Source organism: Entelurus aequoreus, linkage group LG09 (genome assembly GCF_033978785.1).
Source record: "Entelurus aequoreus isolate RoL-2023_Sb linkage group LG09, RoL_Eaeq_v1.1, whole genome shotgun sequence".
Taxonomy (NCBI): Eukaryota; Metazoa; Chordata; class Actinopteri; order Syngnathiformes; family Syngnathidae; genus Entelurus; species Entelurus aequoreus.
The window spans coordinates 44,540,862-44,559,417 of record NC_084739.1 but is presented as its reverse complement, the minus strand read 5'-3'; the positions used below and the strand labels follow the sequence as shown (position 1 = coordinate 44,559,417).

Below are 18,556 nucleotides of genomic sequence, written 5' to 3'. Positions count from 1 at the left end.
CGCAAGGATGATTGGGTACATTTCTACCATATATGGAGAATCCACTGGCATGGGTCAAAACACGCTGAGGCACTCTACAAGAAAGGACAGAGCCGCCTCTACTTCCTCAGGAGGCTAGGATCCTTCAACGTCTGTACAAAGATGTTAAAGATGTTCTACGAGTCGGTGGTGGCGGGCGCCTTCTTGTACGCCGTGACCTACTGGGGCAGCGGGCTGAGAGCGAGGGACGCAAACAGACTGGACAAGTTGGTAGAGAAGGCCAGTAACGTGGTGGGAGTGGATTTAGACTCTCTGCCGGTGGTGTCAGAGAGGAGAAGTCTAGCAAAGCTCCTAGCCATTATGGACAACACCTCCCACCCACTACACTCGGACCTTGCGGAGAGAATGAGCATGTTCAGTGGAAGGCTCAGACTCCCAAAATGCAACACGGAACGACACAGGAGGTCCTTCATACCGACAGCCACCAGACTGTATAATGCATATGTTCCTTTTTGACTGCACTTAAATGTAGAATATATGTAGAATATATTTATATTATTCATATATAATATATATAATATATTATATTATTTAAATTATTTATTATTATTATTGTCTATTGTGAGCGAACTGTGGTGATGAATTTCCCCCAGGGATCAATAATATACTTTCTATTCTATTCTATTCTATTACACTTGAACAAATGGCCTGAGGGGGTCTGTATCGCTTTTGCTGGCACTTAGCGACATTGAGGAGGCTGGCAAGAACCCTTCCACACCAAAAACTACAAATGTGCTGACTTGTTTTTCGGCATACGTCACTCCCCCTTTCCCCATTTGTTAATGAGACGGAAGTCGATGCGGACTCCTCCGTGCTGCCAGAAAACAAAAAGAAGAAGAAGAACGCCTACGTGCAATTACTGCTATCATGGCTGAAGCTCCAAAACAACCAAAGAAACGAAAAGTTTTGTCTGAGGAGACAAAAAAGAAAAACAGAGCTTAAAAAAGGACAGTCAGGATAAACATTGCCCCGGCTTTCACTCAAAGACAAGTAATTTCAGACCGATGCTGCCTTGGCTGTGTTTCTGCTAGAAGTGACTTTTGATGCTCAAATCAAAATGCTAATGCTAATGTTAGCTATCAGAAATTTGCATGGTAGCAATAAATACACAATTGTGATAATGTAACTACTACTTTCATTTACTACTACTACTGAATCTACCCCAATACATTATTGGTAATAGCATCATGTTGTAGCACAATCCAAGATAATTTCTTGATAGTGTCTACTATTTAACATCAGCATAGCCATTAGAGACGGAATATTTGTGCCAATATTACAGCGAACATCATGTTAGTATGACGCTATATGCGCTCGTCATCATGGAACATGTGGTCTTCTTCTGGCAAAACACTACTGCTCTGGTCCACTGGCACCGCCAAAATCAACCAAAAGTAAAAGTTCTTAAGTGGGGCTTTAATGCTGGACTGCATCACTTGTCTTTTTTGTGACAAAATGTAATGTTAGACTTAGACTTCCTTTTTATTGTCATTCAAATGTGAACTTTACAGCACAGATAAGAACGAAATTTTGTTACATAAGCTCATGGTAGTGCGGGATAAAAAAGCAATAAGGTGCATATATAAATAGATAAATATATATATAAATAATATATATATATATATATATATATATATATATATATATATATATATATATATATATATATATATATATATATATATATATATATATATAATAAATAAATATATATAAATATATATAAATAAATAAATAGATTACTGTACAGATAAATATATGGCACATTTTCACATGCGTCCACGTTTATGGATATATGTAATATTGTCTTTTTTATTCCAGCGAGTTAATCCATTTTGGGGGGAGTTGAGGGGATAATTTAATTATTTTGCGTTTAAGAGTTGTTGGACACATCTGAATTAATTAGTCGTGATCTGAACACAGACATGTGCAACAAACAACCGTACAGGATGCAAACGCAAATGACACACAGAAACTATTTACCAAACTAGGTATTTCCTCCTTTGGAGAAGTAAATCTTTACACCAGCCCTCATTTTTCGCTCTCAATACTTTATTTTCTTGCCCGCATTCCCACTCTCTCATTTCTCAGACGCTTTCTAGGATTTTATGACATTCTGCCAAGAGACACTAATAAATACAGTAGACAGAATCTGGCTGTAGAGAATCAGTATACATAGGGAAGTGTAAGAAAGGAATACAAAGAAACTTGAACGAAAAAGGAAAGACAGGAAGAAAAAGCTGTACATTTTCAGAAGAATCTACACAGCCCATCTACACATTAGATAAACTGGGGGGGGGGGGGGGTTGCAAAGGCATACACAACTCCATACATCTTTAAAACAACACACTTTGTCTGCAGTGCTGGGAATCACAGAGCAGAGACTAACTGTGTGCTAGCAATGTCGTCATGGCACCAGCAGTAACAATTTATGCCATAATTGTTGCGCTGAATCTCAGGACATGGATCTGTATACTACATTTCCCGGAGTGTACCAGTAGCAGCAAACAGGTGATTGTCATCTAATCAGTCATCACGGCTGATGTAGAGCACTTGGGAAGGACTGGGGGAAAGCTCAGTCAGTCACACAAAAAAACTTCGGAGGTAAGAAGCTCCAAGTCTGTTCATGGCTTTAGTCCAAAGACACCAATTATCGGTGAAAAGTTTTCTTTGCTTTCATGGTGTTTGAAATGTTGCTTAATAAGGTGAAGTTTGTTTACCTGCTGTGTGATATGTGAATGCTGCAGCACTGCAACATTTATTTAATTAAATTTGTGTTAAATTAGTTTGTATAAAGATATTACATTTTTGAGTTTAGAAAACAAAAACTATATAATACAGGGGTAAAAATGTTACAATTCGGTTAAATGGTAAAACTTTACTAAAAAGTCTTATTTTTCTTCATTTAATTTTTTTAAATTTATTTATTTTTTTGTCCTGTCCAGCTACTCAGGCAAATCATATTGTTGATGTAGATGCCCATATCGGCTGTACAGATTTACTTTTACAAAGGAGAAGTGTGGGATACTTCTCTTGTTGTCCTATTTGTATTTGACTTTATTTAATGGCTTTATATAATTTGGCACAGGAGGGGAAGGAAAGAGAAAAAAAGGAAGACAGAGGGGGAAATTGTGGGAACAAGAGGGAGATAAGACACAGAGACAACAACAACAAACACAACACTAACAATAACAACCACAACAACAGAACAACATCAGCAAATACGTTATGTACAAATATGATACAAAAAGTGATAGCAAAGAAGCAGTTAGTGAAGTAAATATTAACAACACAGATATGACAATGAACATTACACTACAAATGGAGCAATACAAATACCAATAGCAATAGCACTATTGATAATGAATAATAACATTACCTCTATTATCAACAATACAATTGTTTCAAATACAGCAATACATATATGTAATGGTAACTTGAATTACAAAAAAAGGCAGATAAATGGAGGGTGAAGAAAGATAAGCAAACTGTATTAATCTTATAGATTGTTATAGTAACAATAGGTTAAGCTTTGTCAGTGTGCCGTGTGTTACAAAGTTTCTCCTAGGGGGACAACGTTAATATATGTTTGATGAAACGTGATTATATGCGTGACTGTATGTAAGCATATGTGCTTGTATATGTACAGTATGTGTATATGTATGTTTCTACAGTGAGTGTGTTAACTTTGAGTCTGTAGGTATGTACTGTTATTGTGTATGTATGTGGGAGCGTAGGTACCTATGTGTGCGTGTATGTACAGTATGTATGTATGTATACATGTATGAATAATTGTGTGTATGTGAGTATATATGTGTATTTGTATGTACAATATATTTGTCTCCCAGTATGTGAGGGAGCCAGAGTATGGCCCCAGCCACCCAGAGAGCCCTACCAAAAGGGACCCCCACGCAGCCAGGCCAGCTAGCGACAGGAACCCCAGAGTTGGGTCCACCGTGCTGCCCGAAAGGGCCAGCAGCATTACATAGACAGACGCACCAGGCAAAGGACAAGGCACGGGAAAAGCAGGGGACAGCCAGCCCCCAAGCCAGCAAGAGACCACACCCCAATTTCTTCATTTAATTTATCCATCCATCCATCCATCTTCTTCCGCTTATCCGAGGTCAGGTCGCGGGGGCAGCAGCTTAAAGGCCTACTGAAACCCACTACTACCGACCACGCAGTCTGATAGTTTATATATCAATGATGAAATCTTAACATTATAACACATGCCAATACGGCCGGGTTAACTTATAAAGTGACATTTTAAATTTGCCGCTAAACTTCCGGTTCGAAACGCCTCTGAGGATGACGTATGCGTGTGACGTAGCCCGGCGAACACGGGTATGCCTTCCACATTGAAGCCGATATGAAAAAGCTCTGTTTTCATTTCATAATTCCACAGTATTCTGGACATCTGTGTTCGTGAATCTGTTTCAATCATGTTCATTGCATTATGGAGAAGGAAGCCAAGCAAGCAAAGAAGAAAGTTGTCGGTGCGAAATGGACGTATTTTTCGAACGTAGTCAGCCACAACAGTACACAGCCGGCGCTTCTTTGTTTACATTCCCGAAAGATGCAGTCAAGATGGAAGAACTCGGATAACAGAGACTCTAACCAGGAGGACTTTTGATTTGGATACACAGACGCCTGTAGGGAACTGGGACAACACAGACTCTTACCAGGATTACTTTGATTTGGATGACAAAGACGCAGACGTGCTACTGTGAGTATGCAGCTTTGGCTTTTTTTTGCGTATGTACGTAACTTTTTTAAAATATATAAGCTTTATGAACCTTGGGTTAGGTGAACGGTCTTTTGGGCTGAGTGATTGTGTGTGTTGATCATGTGTTTGAATTGTATTGGCGTGTTCTATGGAGCTAGGAGCTAGCAGAGGAGCTAGGAGCTAGCATAACACGTACCGTACCGTACGTGCGCGTCACGTACATAACTTTTTAAAAATATATAAGCTTTATGAACCTTGGGTTAGGTGAACGGTCTTTTGGGCTGAGTGATTGTGTGTGTTGATCAGGTGTTTGAATTGTATTGGCGTGTTCTATGGAGCTAGGAGCTAGCAGAGGAGCTAGGAGCTAGCATAACAAACACGCAGGTGTTATTATGCAGGATTAATTTGTGGCATATTAAATATAAGCCTGGTTGTGTTGTGGCTAATAGAGTATATATATGTCTTGTGTTTATTTACTGTTGTAGTCATTCCCAGTTGAATATCAGGTACCGTGAGTATGCAGCCTTGGCTGCTAAACATTCGATAACTTGACCGTATGTGCGCGTCACGTACGTAACTTTTTAAAAATATATAAGCTTTATGAACCTTGGGTTAGGTAAACGGTCTTTTGGGCTGAGTGATTGTGTGTGTTGATCAGGTGTTTGTATTGTATTGGCGTGTTCTATGGAGCTAGGAGCTAGCAGAGGAGCTAGGAGCTAGCATAACAAACACGCAGGTGTTTTTATGCAGGATTAATTTGTGGCATATTAAATATAAGCCTGGTTGTGTTGTGGCTAATAGAGTATATATATGTCTTGTGTTTATTTACTGTTGTAGTCATTCCCAGCTGAATATCAGGTCACCCCCGGCTCTCACAGCATCTTCCCTATCTGAATAGCTTCAACTCCCCACTAGTCCTTCACTTGCACTTTACTCATCCACAAATCTTTCATCCTCGCTCAAATTAATGGGGAAATTGTCGCTTTCTCGGTCCGAATCTCTCTCACTTCATGCGGCCATCATTGTAAACAATAGGGAACTTTGCGTATATGTTCAACTGACTACGTCACGCTACTTCCGGTAGGTGCAAGCCTTTTTTTTGTCAGATACCAAAAGTTGCAATCTTTATCGTCGTTGTTCTATACTAAATCCTTTCAGCAAAAATATGGCAATATCGCGAAATGATCAAGTATGACACATAGAATAGATCTGCTATCCCCGTTTAAATAAAAAAAATTCATTTCAGTAGGCCTTTAAGCAGGGAAGCCCAGACTTCCCTCTCAACAGCCACTTCGTCCAGCCCCTCCCGGGGGATCCCGAGGCGTTCCCAGGCTAGCCGTGAGAGAAAAGCTCATGACCATAGGTGAGGATGGGAACGTAGCTCGACCGGTAAATTGAGAGCTTTGCCTTCCGGCTCAGTTCCTTCTTCACCACAACGGATCGATACAGTGTCCGCATTACTGAAGATGCCGCACAAATCCGCCTGTCGATCTCACAATCCACTCTTCCCTCACTCGTGAACAAGACTCCGAGGTACTTGAACTCCTCCACTTGGGGCAAGATCTACTCCCCAACCCGGAGATGGCACTCCACCTTTTTCCGGGCGAGTACCATGGACTCAGACTTGGAGGTGCTGATTCCCATCCCAGTCGCTTCACACTCAGCTGCGAACCAATCCAGTGAGAGCTCAAGATCTTGGCCAGATGAAGCCATCAGGACCACATCATCTGCAAATAGCAGAGACCTAATCCTGCAGCCACCAAACCAGATACCCTCAACGCCCTGACTGCGCCTAGAAATTCTGTCCATAAAAGTTATGAACAGAATCGGTGACAAAGGGCAGCCTTGGCGGAGTCCAACCCTCACTGGAAACGGGTCCGACTTACTGCCGGCAATGCGGACCAAGCTCTGATACTGATTATACAGGGAGCGGACCGCCACAATAAGACAGTCCGTTACCCCATACTCTCGGAGCACTCCCCACATGACTTCCCGGCGTACACGGTCGAATGCCTTCTTCAAGTCCACAAAGCACATGTAGACTGGTTGGGCAAACTCCCATGCACCCTCAAGGACCCTGCAGAGAGTATAGAGCTGGTCCACAGTTCCACGACCAGGACGAAAACCACACTGTCTCTCCTGAATCCGAGGTTTGACTATCCGGTGTAGTCTCCTCTCTAGTACACCTGAATAGACCTTACCGGGAAGGCTGAGGAGTGTGATCCCACGATAGTTGGAACACACCCTACGGTTCCCCTTCTTAAAGAGAGGAACCACCACCCCGGTCTGCCAATCCAGAGGTACCGCCCCCAATGTCCACGCGATGTTGCAGAGTCTTTTCAACCAAGACAGCCCCACAGCATCCAGAGCCTTAAGGGACTCCGGGCGGGTCTCATCCACCCCCGGGGCCTTGCCACCGAGGAGGTTTTTAACTACCTCGGCAACCTCAGCCCCAGAAATAGAAGAGCCCACCACAGATGCCCCAGGCACTGCTTCCTCATAGGAAGACGTGCTGGTAGGATTGAGGATGTCTTCGAAGTATTCCCTCCACCGATCCACAACATCCGCAGTTGAGGTCAGCAGAACACCATCCCCACCATACACGGTGTTGACATTTCACTGCTTCTCCTTCCTGAGGCGGCGGATGGTGGTGCAGAATCGCTTCGAAGCCATCCGGAAGTCGTTTTCCATGGCTTCCCCGAACTCCTCCCATGTCCGAGTTTTTGCCTCTGCGACCGCTGAAGCCGCACACCGCTTGGCCTGTCGGTACCTGTCTGCTGCCTCTGAAGTCCTATGAGCCAAAAGAGCCCAATAGGACTCTTTCTTCAGCTTGACGGCATCCCTCACAGCTGGTGTCCACCAGCGGGTTCTAGGATTACCGCCGCGACAAGCAACAACCCCCTTGCGGCCACAGCTCCAATCGGCCGCCTCGACAATAGAGGTACGGAACATCGTCCACTCGGACTCAATGTCCAGCGCCTCCCCCGTGACATGTTAAAAGTTCTTGCGGAGGTGGGAATTGAAACTCTCTGACAGGAGACTCTGCCAGGCGTTCCCAGCAAACCCTCACAAAGCGTTTGGGCCTGCAAGGTCTGTCCGGCATCCTCCTCCCCCACCATCGCAGCCAACTCACCACCAGGTGGTGATCTGTAGAAAGCTCTGCCCCTCTCTCCACCAGAGTGTCCAAAACATAAGACCGCAAATCCGATGACACAACTACAAAGTCGATCATGGAACTGCGGCCTAGGGTGTCCTGGTGCCAAGTGCACATATGGACACCCTTATGCTTGAACATGGTGTTTGTTATGGACAATCTGTGACAAGCACAAAAGTCCAATAACAAAACACCACTCGGTTTCAGATCCGGGCGGCCATTCTTCCCAATCACGCCTCTCCAGGTTTCACTGTCGTTGCCAACATGAGCGTTGAAGTCCCCCAGTAGAACGAGGGAATCACCCGGGGGAGCACTCTCCAGTACTCCCTCGAGTGAATCCAAAAAGGGTGGGTACTCTTGAGTTGCCGTTTGGCGCATAAGCACAAACAACAGTATGTCCCCCCACCCGAAGACGGAGGGAAGCTACACTCTCGTCCACTGGGTTGAACTCCAACGTGCAGGCTTAGAACCGGGGGGGAAACAAGAATTTCCACCCCAGCCCGTCGCCTCTCACTCCTGGCAACGCCTGAGTGGAAGAGAGACTAGCCCCTCTCAACAGAACTGGTTCCAGAGCCCTTGCTGTGCGTCGAAGTGAGTCCGACTATATCTAGCCGGAACTTCTCCACCTCACGCACTAGCTCAGGCTCCTTACCCCCCAGCGAGGTGACGTTCCACGTCCCAAGAGCTAGCTTATGTAACAGAGCATCGGACCGCCAAGTACACTGCCTTCGGCTGCTGCCCAGCTCACACTGCACCCGACCTCTATGGCACCTGCTATGGGTGGTGAGCCCATTGGAGGGGGGACCCACGTTGCCTTTTCGGGCTGTGCCCGGCCGGGCCCCATGGGGACAGGCCCGGCCACCAGGCGCTCACCATCGTGCCCCACCTCCGGGGCTGGCTCCAGAGGGGGTCCCGGTGACCCGCGTCCGGGCGAGGGAAATCTGGGTCCTTTGTTTGTGTTCTTCATAGTGGTCTTCGAGCTGCTCTTTGTCTGATCCCTCACCTAATTCATTTAATTTAAAAGGCTTCAAATGTGGACACTTTATGACATTAGTTTTTGTGCTATTTAAAATGCTTACGTTTTTTATTTAATTAATTTCTTTAATGCTTTGTCTCTGTCTTTAAAGGTTTACATCCTATTGAAATGAAGTCACCAACCAACCAACAAAAAGAAAAAGAAAAGTATTTGAATTGGAACTTAAATTGAGTTGTCCTTGTGTTCTTTGGAGGAAGAAAGAGGTAGACTTGACATTTCCTTTTTGACTGTAGTGGTAACATTGTTAAAGCAATTAAAAGACTCACTGCAATAAATGTTGCTATGACTAACGATGACATATTACACAAAAGGGCTGCAACAACGTCTGTGGAGACAATCCTGTCTCGGGGGTCTACAGACAATCCTTTCGACTTCATGCTTAGTTTGTGCTCTGCCAAGGACTTTCAAGTGTGGGACCTTATACAAAGACAGTTGTGTGCCTTTCCAAATAATTTCCGATCAACTGAATTTACCACAGGTGGACTCCAATTAAGCTGTAGGAAAATCTCAACGATGATTAGTTGAAACAGGAAACTTTAGCATATCAATATGTGGAAATGAATTATGGACTGGGTAAAGCAAATAAGTCACTGTACAAATATGATTCAGTTTAAGTGGCTATTCAAACCACAAGTGTTTACAAAGCACAAGGAAGAAGAATTGTGTTAAATGTATTGAACTTATTTAAAATAAGATTATCTCATAAAGTGAATCATAACTAACTTAACTATTTATTACCAGAACTGTTGTATTTAGAAATACTTGATGTAAATTGTGTTACAAATTGAGAACAAGAAGTATTAATCAATCAAAGTTTATTTATACAGCCCTTAATCACCAGTGTCTCAGATGCGGGTGTTCGGTGCAATGGATGCCAAGTGGATACAGTTAATAATGTAAGACCAGCAGGGGAACCTCTTGCATGTAGACACGTTGCAGTGCAGTAAACATATGTGGTAGTAATTGCTATGAAGTGGAAAAAGTGTAGGATTAAATTAGCCTTGCTTTTTCCTACTCCTTTTCGGACATGGTTGTAAAGAGAAATGGAAAACATGTGATGTATCATATTGAAACACTGTTTACATGTTTGAAATAAACTAAATAGGCTAACATAACAGAATGTGGAAAAGGTAAAGCACTGTGAATACTTTCTGGATGCACTGTACATCATACAGCCAGCAATGTAATTAGAGTGAGACTTCAACTTCTGACCCGGCATCTCAAGTATTGTTACAACAGATGGACACAATGACTCATTAATTCATTAACTGGCTGTACAGAATTCTGTCAATTGGAATTATTGTAATCTATTAATTCCTGCGTTATAAGCAAATGAGGCAACATAGAGTGCACTACTTGGCCGTAACGGGCCGTGGAGTCAGTTTCAACCAGTCCAAAGCAGAACAACATGACATCATGGAAGCGCAGCAACATTCACACAGACCTCTGTTATGGCACAACATCTCTGAGCCACCATACTCCGCTCAATGTAGAGTAGTTGAAAACATTCAGACAAATCTAATGAAGAATAATATTAAAACAAAAAACAACACTTATTAATCATTCATTTTCCCACTAGTGATACATGTACACCCAATATCTCTGTGGTGGGTTCCTTCAGTGACATACAATACATTAATCAATTCCAAATACAATATATATAGGATCAGCAATATGCTGTTGAGTCATGCAGCAGTAAAAGCTCAGCAGCCCCAAGATTGTATTTGAGTTTCACCAGCTGACTGGAGTTGGGTCAGTCCCATCATGCAGTGCATGGTGAAAACATGTGGTAAGACTGCTGTTTATATTAGAGCTCTAATCAGCCTCCCTGGAGAACAAATTCAGATCTAGGCCACTGAGCAGTTTGGAGGAGTGGTTGTGACTGCCTGTTTTCCTGTGTTTCAGGTCACCTGGCTTTTTTTGCAGTCTACATTTTGTAGGATCAAAATAAAATTCCCTAACTTTTCCAGCCGTCAACTTTGTCCAAACGTTCAGTGTTTACTACGAACAAGTAGCTGAACTGCAAAACGTGTGAACAGAGCCCCAAATCCTGTCCCCACTACACAAGACTCCTGAAGGGCCCCTCATTTAACCCTAAATCCAACAACATTTGATGCCAGCTTTTTAAAACACATGTAAAAACCTTAATTAGGTTTCTGACTCTCAATAATATATATTTTTTAAAACTAATCAGTTTTTTTTTTTACATAAAAATGCCAGAATATGAATTTAGATAATCATATAGTATAACCTGTAATTATTCACTTAAATATGATTATACATCTGTAAAGTTTTCCTCTACTTCAGAGTGTACGGTAAAGATACATGTAGGATTATCAGTGGATAATATGAATCATAATAATACATTATTATAATTATAATTATTATATTAAGTTAAGTCTTCTCCTGTCTTTAAAAACTAATGACACCTTTGTTTCTAACTTAAATCTTGGGTATTTGAACGCACCATAGTTGTGGGCAATGATATGTAAAAGTGAAACTACGTAACTTTCTCCTACGCTGCCACAGGTAGCTTTACTATATTTTTACCTTTCTTCTACTTGTCCGAAAATGCCGGTGCTGTGTGTGAATGCTTAAAGGTGAGTTTGGATGATGTTATGACTAGGGGTGTCAAATTATCGCATAAATTAAATTAATTAATTACAGTAATATTTATATGTGTGTATATATATATATATATATATATATATATATATATATATATATATATATATATATATATATATATATATATATATATATATATATATATATATATATATACATATATATATATATATATATATATAGTAGGGCTGTCAAAGTTAACGGCGATAACTTTAACGCGCGATTAACATTTTGAGCCACAGGCTCGAAAATAGTTAGCAGAACTGCACAAAGAAAGGGGGACCTTATGGAAATATCAGATCCAAAGCCATGGCAAGTTGTTCTCCGGACAAGACAAGGCTTTTTTAACTTTTTAACTTCAATCGTCGTGAGATGATATCATTGGAGCAAACGCTCCTGGGGGGAATCAATGCTTATAGAGATGAGGAGCTTCACGTCAGTGTTTACATTACAGTTAAGTGCATTTATAACACAAAATTTAGATTGTTACTCAAACTGCTTTAGTAAGATGGAATAAAAGCTCAGCAGAAACAAAGACGGTAGAAAGGAAGTTTAAAGTCACTTTTATCTGAGATTTTCGTCAAAACCTGTCAAGTCTTTTCTCATACCAATCACACACGTCCGGTTGGCGGCTTCACAATAATAGCGCTACGCTTCACATTCGGTCTAACCAACAAAAAAATCGTCTTACAATACGATCATGCTATTCTGTTATTCTGTGATATTTCTACCTAAATAAATGTGTTCTGGCAGATTTAAATTGTTTTGTAATGGCAGCGGTAATATGAAGGAGGAAGACTGTCTTTGAACAAACTCGTCTTATTCTTCGCTACCACTGTGACTAGGTTTATTACTGCAGGCATGCCTGCCACTGCCCTCTGCAGCACAAATCTGGTAATTACAGTTCACTACACAATATTACCATCACAATGGTATATTTTTTGATATCCTGTTCTGATTGATAGTCAGCAATTGCGGAATGTTTAACAGGCTGAATAATACATTTTATTAATAAGTAGGTAAAGAAGGTTAAAATATTGTTATGCAGAGATATGAATGCAATTAACTTGCACTACTGTGCAGACGTTTGGGGCAATGATTACATAAGAACCCTATATCCACTCATCCCCCCTTTAGAAGAAAGCAATAAGGGTCATTCATAAGACAGGTTATTGGGATCACACAAATACATTTTTCTTACATTCAAAACTATTGACATTTCAAGATCTTGTGGAACTACAAACAGTACTGTGGAGGGGGGGTGTGGCCTGCGGACCTGCAGCGAAGCGGGGTGTTCCAGGACTGGCTTCGAGATCAGCGACAGGTGCATAGATGGCCCACCTGGGCCTGCTTATCTAATCACCTGTCGCTCTGTTAAAAGGCAGCAGCCAAGGGAGAAGAGAGGTGGCAGAGCTGGAGCGAGAGCACGAGCAAGAGACAGAGAGACACACAGACAATTGCTGGGAAGCAGAAACAGACTCTATTGAAAAATAAAACAGTGTTGTAACCCTAATCCGGGCTCGTGTGGAGATGTTTGGTGTTCCGAGGAACCCCGAGGAGGGAAACCTCTACAAGTACAAATCACATATAAAGCAAAAAACGATTCACTGCCTGGAAATGTGCAAACGATTTTAAATGAAAGGGAAGTGAGTTATAAACTAAGGGGTAATTTCACCCATGAAATTCAGAATGTACGCACAACACAAATAAGCGTCTGTGTTTCAATATCTTGGGTTAAACCAGGGGTGCCCATTACGTCGACCGCAAGCTACCGGTCGATCGCAGAAGGTATGTCAATCGACCGCCAGCCAGGCATTGAAAAAATAGACCTAAAAATGAGCGATCATAAATATTCACGATGACGTCCCTTTCGTCACTTGATTGACATTCAAGGCACCCGATGATCTTGTGAAATGATGCTGGCTGCTGCGAGCTCAGTGTGAAGGAAAAAAAGACCGCCAGGAAGGCAAGAAACGGTATATGTTTCAACCTTAACACCTGTCAAAAGCCCAAAGACTGACCGCACAGTTCCTGTCTCCACAATAAAAGTGCTGCTCCATCCTGCCTGCGCTAACAAAATAAGAGTCTCCGAAAGCTAGTGCAAACAAGCTAGCAAGCCACGGACTTTGCCGTCAATGTATTTATTGTAAAGTGTATAAAAACGAGTATGGAAGCTGGACAAATAACATCCCAAAACCAACCACTCCAATGTGGTATTGGACGGAAAGTAGGACTTTTTTTCTCCTCCACAATGTAAAATCAAAAATGTGGAAGTTGTCAGCACGACTGTGAATCTTGTCTAATTCCAATCAATGCAAGTCATCAGAATCAGGTAACACACCAACTTATATTCTCGTCTTCATGAAAGAAAGGAATAAAGGAACAATATAAATTATATATATATATTATGTATATGTGTACATGTATATATTTGAGGTAGATCACCCTGACTTGGTCATTTAAAAAGTAGTTCACCTGTTGAAAAAGTGTGGACACCCCTGGGTTAAACTATGGAACAGTTTGAATGCGGAATTAAAAGAATGTCCAACTTACGGATCTGCGCAATTCTGCCTATAAAGCCCTTAAAAAAACATCCAAACACCTCCATTTAAGTTTTATATAAAAACCCCAAAACTAGTGAAGTTGTGACGCTGTGTAAATCATAAATAAAAACAGAATACAATGATTCGCAAATCCTTTTTAACTTATATTCAATTGAATGCACTGCAAAGACAATATAAAACATTGAATTAATGTTCGGACTGAGAAACAATTTTTTTGTGCAAATAATCATTCATTTAGAATTTAATGGCAGCAACACATTGCAAAAAAGTTGGCACAGGGGCATTTTTACCACTGTTTTACATGGCCTTTCCTTTTAACAACACTCAGTAAATGTTTGGGAACTGAGGAGACACATTTTTTAAGCTTTTCAGGTGGAATTCTTTCCCATTCTTGCTCGACGTACAGCTGAAGTTGTTCAACAGTCAGGGGTCTCAATGTGGTATTTTACGCTTCATATCGCGCAACACATTTTCAATGGGAGACAGGTCTGGACTACAGGCAGGCCAGTCTAGTACCTGCACTCTTTTGCTACGAAGCCACGCTGTTGTAACTTGTGCGGAATGTGGCTTGGCATTGTCTTGCTGAAATAAGCAGGGGCGTCCGTGAAAAAGACGTTGCTTTAATGGCAACATATATTGCTCTAAAACTGGTATGTACCTTTCAGCATTAATGGTGCCTTCACAGATGTGTAAGTTACCCATGCCTTGGGCACTAATACACCCCCATACTATCACAGATGCTGGCTTTTGAACTTTGTGCCTATAACAGTCCGGATGGTTATTTTCCTCTTTGGTCCGCAGGACACGACGTCCACAGTTTCCAAAAACAATTTGAAATGTGGACTCGTCAGACCACAGAACACTTTTCCACTTTGTATCAGTCCATCTTAGATGAGCTCAGGCCCAGCTAAGCCGGCAGCGTTTCTGGGTGTTGTTGATAAATGGCTTTGGCTTTGCATAGTAGAGTTTCAACTTGCACTTACAGATGTAGCGACAAACTGTAGTTACTGACAGTGGTTTTCGGAAGAGTTCTTGAGCCCATGTGGTAATATCCTTTACACACTGATGTCGCTTTTTGATGCAATACCGCTTGAGGGATTGAAGGTCACGGGCATTCAATGTTACGTGCAGTGATTTTTTCAGATTCTCTGAAACTTTTGATGATATTACGGACCGTAGATGGTGAAATCCCTAAATTCCTTGCAATAGCTGGTTGAGATATGTTGTTCTTAAACTATTCGACAATTTGCTCATGCATTTGTTCACAAAGTGGTGACCCTCGCCCCATCCTTGTTTGTGAATGACTGAGCATTTCATGGAAGCTGCTTTTATACCCAATCATGGCACCCACCTGTTCCCAATTAGCCGGTTCACCTGTGGGATGTTTCAAGTAAGTGTTTTATGAGCATTCCTCAACTTTCTCAGTCTTGTTTGCCACATGTGCCAGCTTTTTTGAAACATGTTGCAGGCATCAAATTCCAAATGAGGTAATTTTTGAAAAAAATAACAAAGTTTAGCAGTTCGAACGGTAGGTATCTTGTTTTTGCAGTCTATTCGATTGAATATAAGTTGAAAATGATTTGCAAATCATTGTATTCTGTTTTTATTTACGATTTACACAAAGTGCCAACTTCACTGGTTTTGGGTTTTGTACATGATGTAAGTATATATGTAAAGTTGTAACGGGCACAATTACAATAACGTTTAATATTTACGCATTTTGATCAATTTAAGCATGCGTTAATTCAAAAAATGCATCACGTTTGCTTTTTTTTTTTTTCATCACTGATTATCACTCACTGCAGACTTCATGGGAGCCAAAAACCATAATAAAAAATCACTTACTGTGGACTGACTGCAGTCATTATGATGCAGACTGCTGGGATGTTCATATATTCCCATTTAGATGAAAAATGTCTCATAATCCACACAAAGAAACGGGGCGGGGTACAGGGGGGAACAAGTGCCTGTATGTGTCATCTTTGCCAGTTTCGGGTCCTAAATGGCTGTCAAAGTGTACCAACTTGCCAGAATACCTACTCGGACGTCTCATGTCCAGGTGAGATGCATGATTTATAATCTACAATAAACTTACAGGGAGCAGGGAAACGAGGAAGCAGCAGCCCACTCGATGATGTAAACATAGGGACACACAGAAGTGATCACGGCGCTGCTATAAATTGTTCGACTACGTTAGAGCTCATAATAATAATATTACTAATAGTTGGTTAATATTAAAATCCAGAAATTGTTGTATTGAAGTATTGTTGGCGCTTTTTGAATGGTTATTTATTTGATTTTATGGACGAAATAGAGGAGCTCCCATTGGCTGCGCTGTAAGCGGACTTGTATTTACTTGTATTTACAAATTAGAATATATATAGCCCTAGAATACATAGCATACAAAAAAAATCCATCTATCATCATGTCTTTCATGATGATTGTGAATGATACGCAAAATTCCAAAAAAAGTGCAGTTCCCCTTTAAATTAAGGATTTTTCTCAGCATTTTACTTTAGGTGAGATCAAAAAAAGAGCTTAATTATAGATAATGGCAATTTTGTTAATTGTGTGAATTGTTCAAAGTTAGGTTTGCTGCTACCCAGGTGGAATGAACCATTCCCGATTTTTGATAGGGGTTGTGTCACATTCTGCTATTGTAGTTTGTAGCATTACTTCAAGATGCGGAGACATAGTTATTGGGTCAAATAATTAAGTTCTTTATTTGACCACAAGAGGTACTAGCAAGTAGCAGCATTAGTCAAAAACCATGTGAGTCTCTAAAGTTAAAAAATGCGCCAGCATGGTAAAATTGCAGCCTAAAGTGTCACACGGGAACCCAATACAAAATAACAGTCTCAATCAGGAAAAAAAAGGAGGAAACACAAGGGAACCCTAACCAAAGTCACATGGAAATGGACATATAGGTACTTACATTTGATTAAAGCAAGCTTATTATTGAAATTTTGTTTGAACATTTATGACGTCTTTTTATTACCTATATCTTTAAATGTCAGAAAAAAAATCCTCAAATTTTACAAAAGCCCAACCCTGGGCTTGGCAGAACAATCAGATCTAGGTCTAGTTCAAATCCTAGGGCAAAAGTTATAATAAATAGCTTGTCACCAGCATTTGGACTAGATCAATCTAAGTCAATGAACAAGAACTGATGAAGCCTGCTCGGATGAGAGGCGAAGCGTCTTCTAAGACAAACTAAACAGTCAAGTTGTGATCAATCTAATGCCCTGAGAATGTGTAATTACGTGACTGTTCATACTGTTGTATGTTCAGATGTTTTACAGTACTAGTCTCGTTTTAATCATGCCTTTTAGGGGGAGGCACCATTGCACACACATTTCACCTTAACTAATGAATTGTAAGTGTCGCGTTCAGGACAGGTGAACCGCATCCACTGTTCGTTGGGAAGAGCGAAACATGCTTTCATGTGAGAGTCTTCAGTGACACTGGAAAAAGTAATCGCTCATATTTGCTTTTTTTTAAAAGACTCGCAAAGTTGCTAAGTTGGCAACACTGATCCTTCCTGTGACATCTTCTTATTCTCTGGCAGACCGGGAGCGTACGAGGTATGTTAAAAAGCGGTGGTACCATTCACAAACAATCCCGTTATATTGTGCTAATGAGTGCGGGTGTCCCGTCACAAACAAATAAATGAACGTATGGGAAACATTGGACAGTGACTGAAAATAGAAGTTTGCTCTAACCAACCTTGTCAGCAGTGAGCTCTCTAATTTTGATGATCTGAACCCTGAACTTCATGAGCAGAGCTTCGAGGACCATGCACTTGTCCTTCCAGTCCTCCTGACTCATGGTCTCCTCGCCTTCTGCCATACTGCTTGGTCTCTGGAAAACACATTGACACATTGACAACTGACGTCACACTTAAATTAAATTAAAGACCTACATCTATTTCAACAACCACATCCAACATATCAGAGATACTTTTACCATTTTTGGCATTTATTTACTGAATAAAATGTAATGTAATGGTTTTAGCAAAAAGGGCTTTTGGGGGTTATTTTGCAGTAGCCAGCACCTATTCACTGGTTTAAATGTAACTTAGATAATGGGTTGCACTATGTGAAGCGCTTTGAGTCACAAAAGAAAAGCGCTATATAAATAGAATCCGGTTCATTTCACTTCACTGAGGTAGAGCCCAGCTGGACCAGTGCGGGCAGTGGGTTTTTTATGTCGTTGTGGCTTGTACAGCCCTTTGAGACACTTGTGATTTAGGGCTATATAAATAAACATTGATTGATTGATTGATATAAAAATAACTAAAAATGTGTTGAAAAATAAACAAGTGATTCAATTATAAATAAAGATTTCTACACATAGAAGTAATCATCAACTTAAAGTGCCCTCTTTGGGGATTGTAATAGAGATCCATC

General features: G+C 41.1%; 1 protein-coding gene across 1 annotated transcript in view; it reads right to left on the bottom strand.

Moving 5' to 3' along the window:
- plekhh2 (pleckstrin homology domain containing, family H (with MyTH4 domain) member 2) overlaps positions 1-18,556 on the bottom strand; it is a 97,266-nt gene that overhangs the window by 76,664 nt on the left and 2,046 nt on the right. The window contains exon 2 of the mRNA XM_062058810.1: positions 17,874-18,008. Within this exon, the coding sequence (XP_061914794.1) occupies positions 17,874-17,996 (123 nt within the window). The 5' untranslated portion in view covers positions 17,997-18,008. The remainder of the gene's footprint in view (positions 1-17,873; positions 18,009-18,556) is intronic.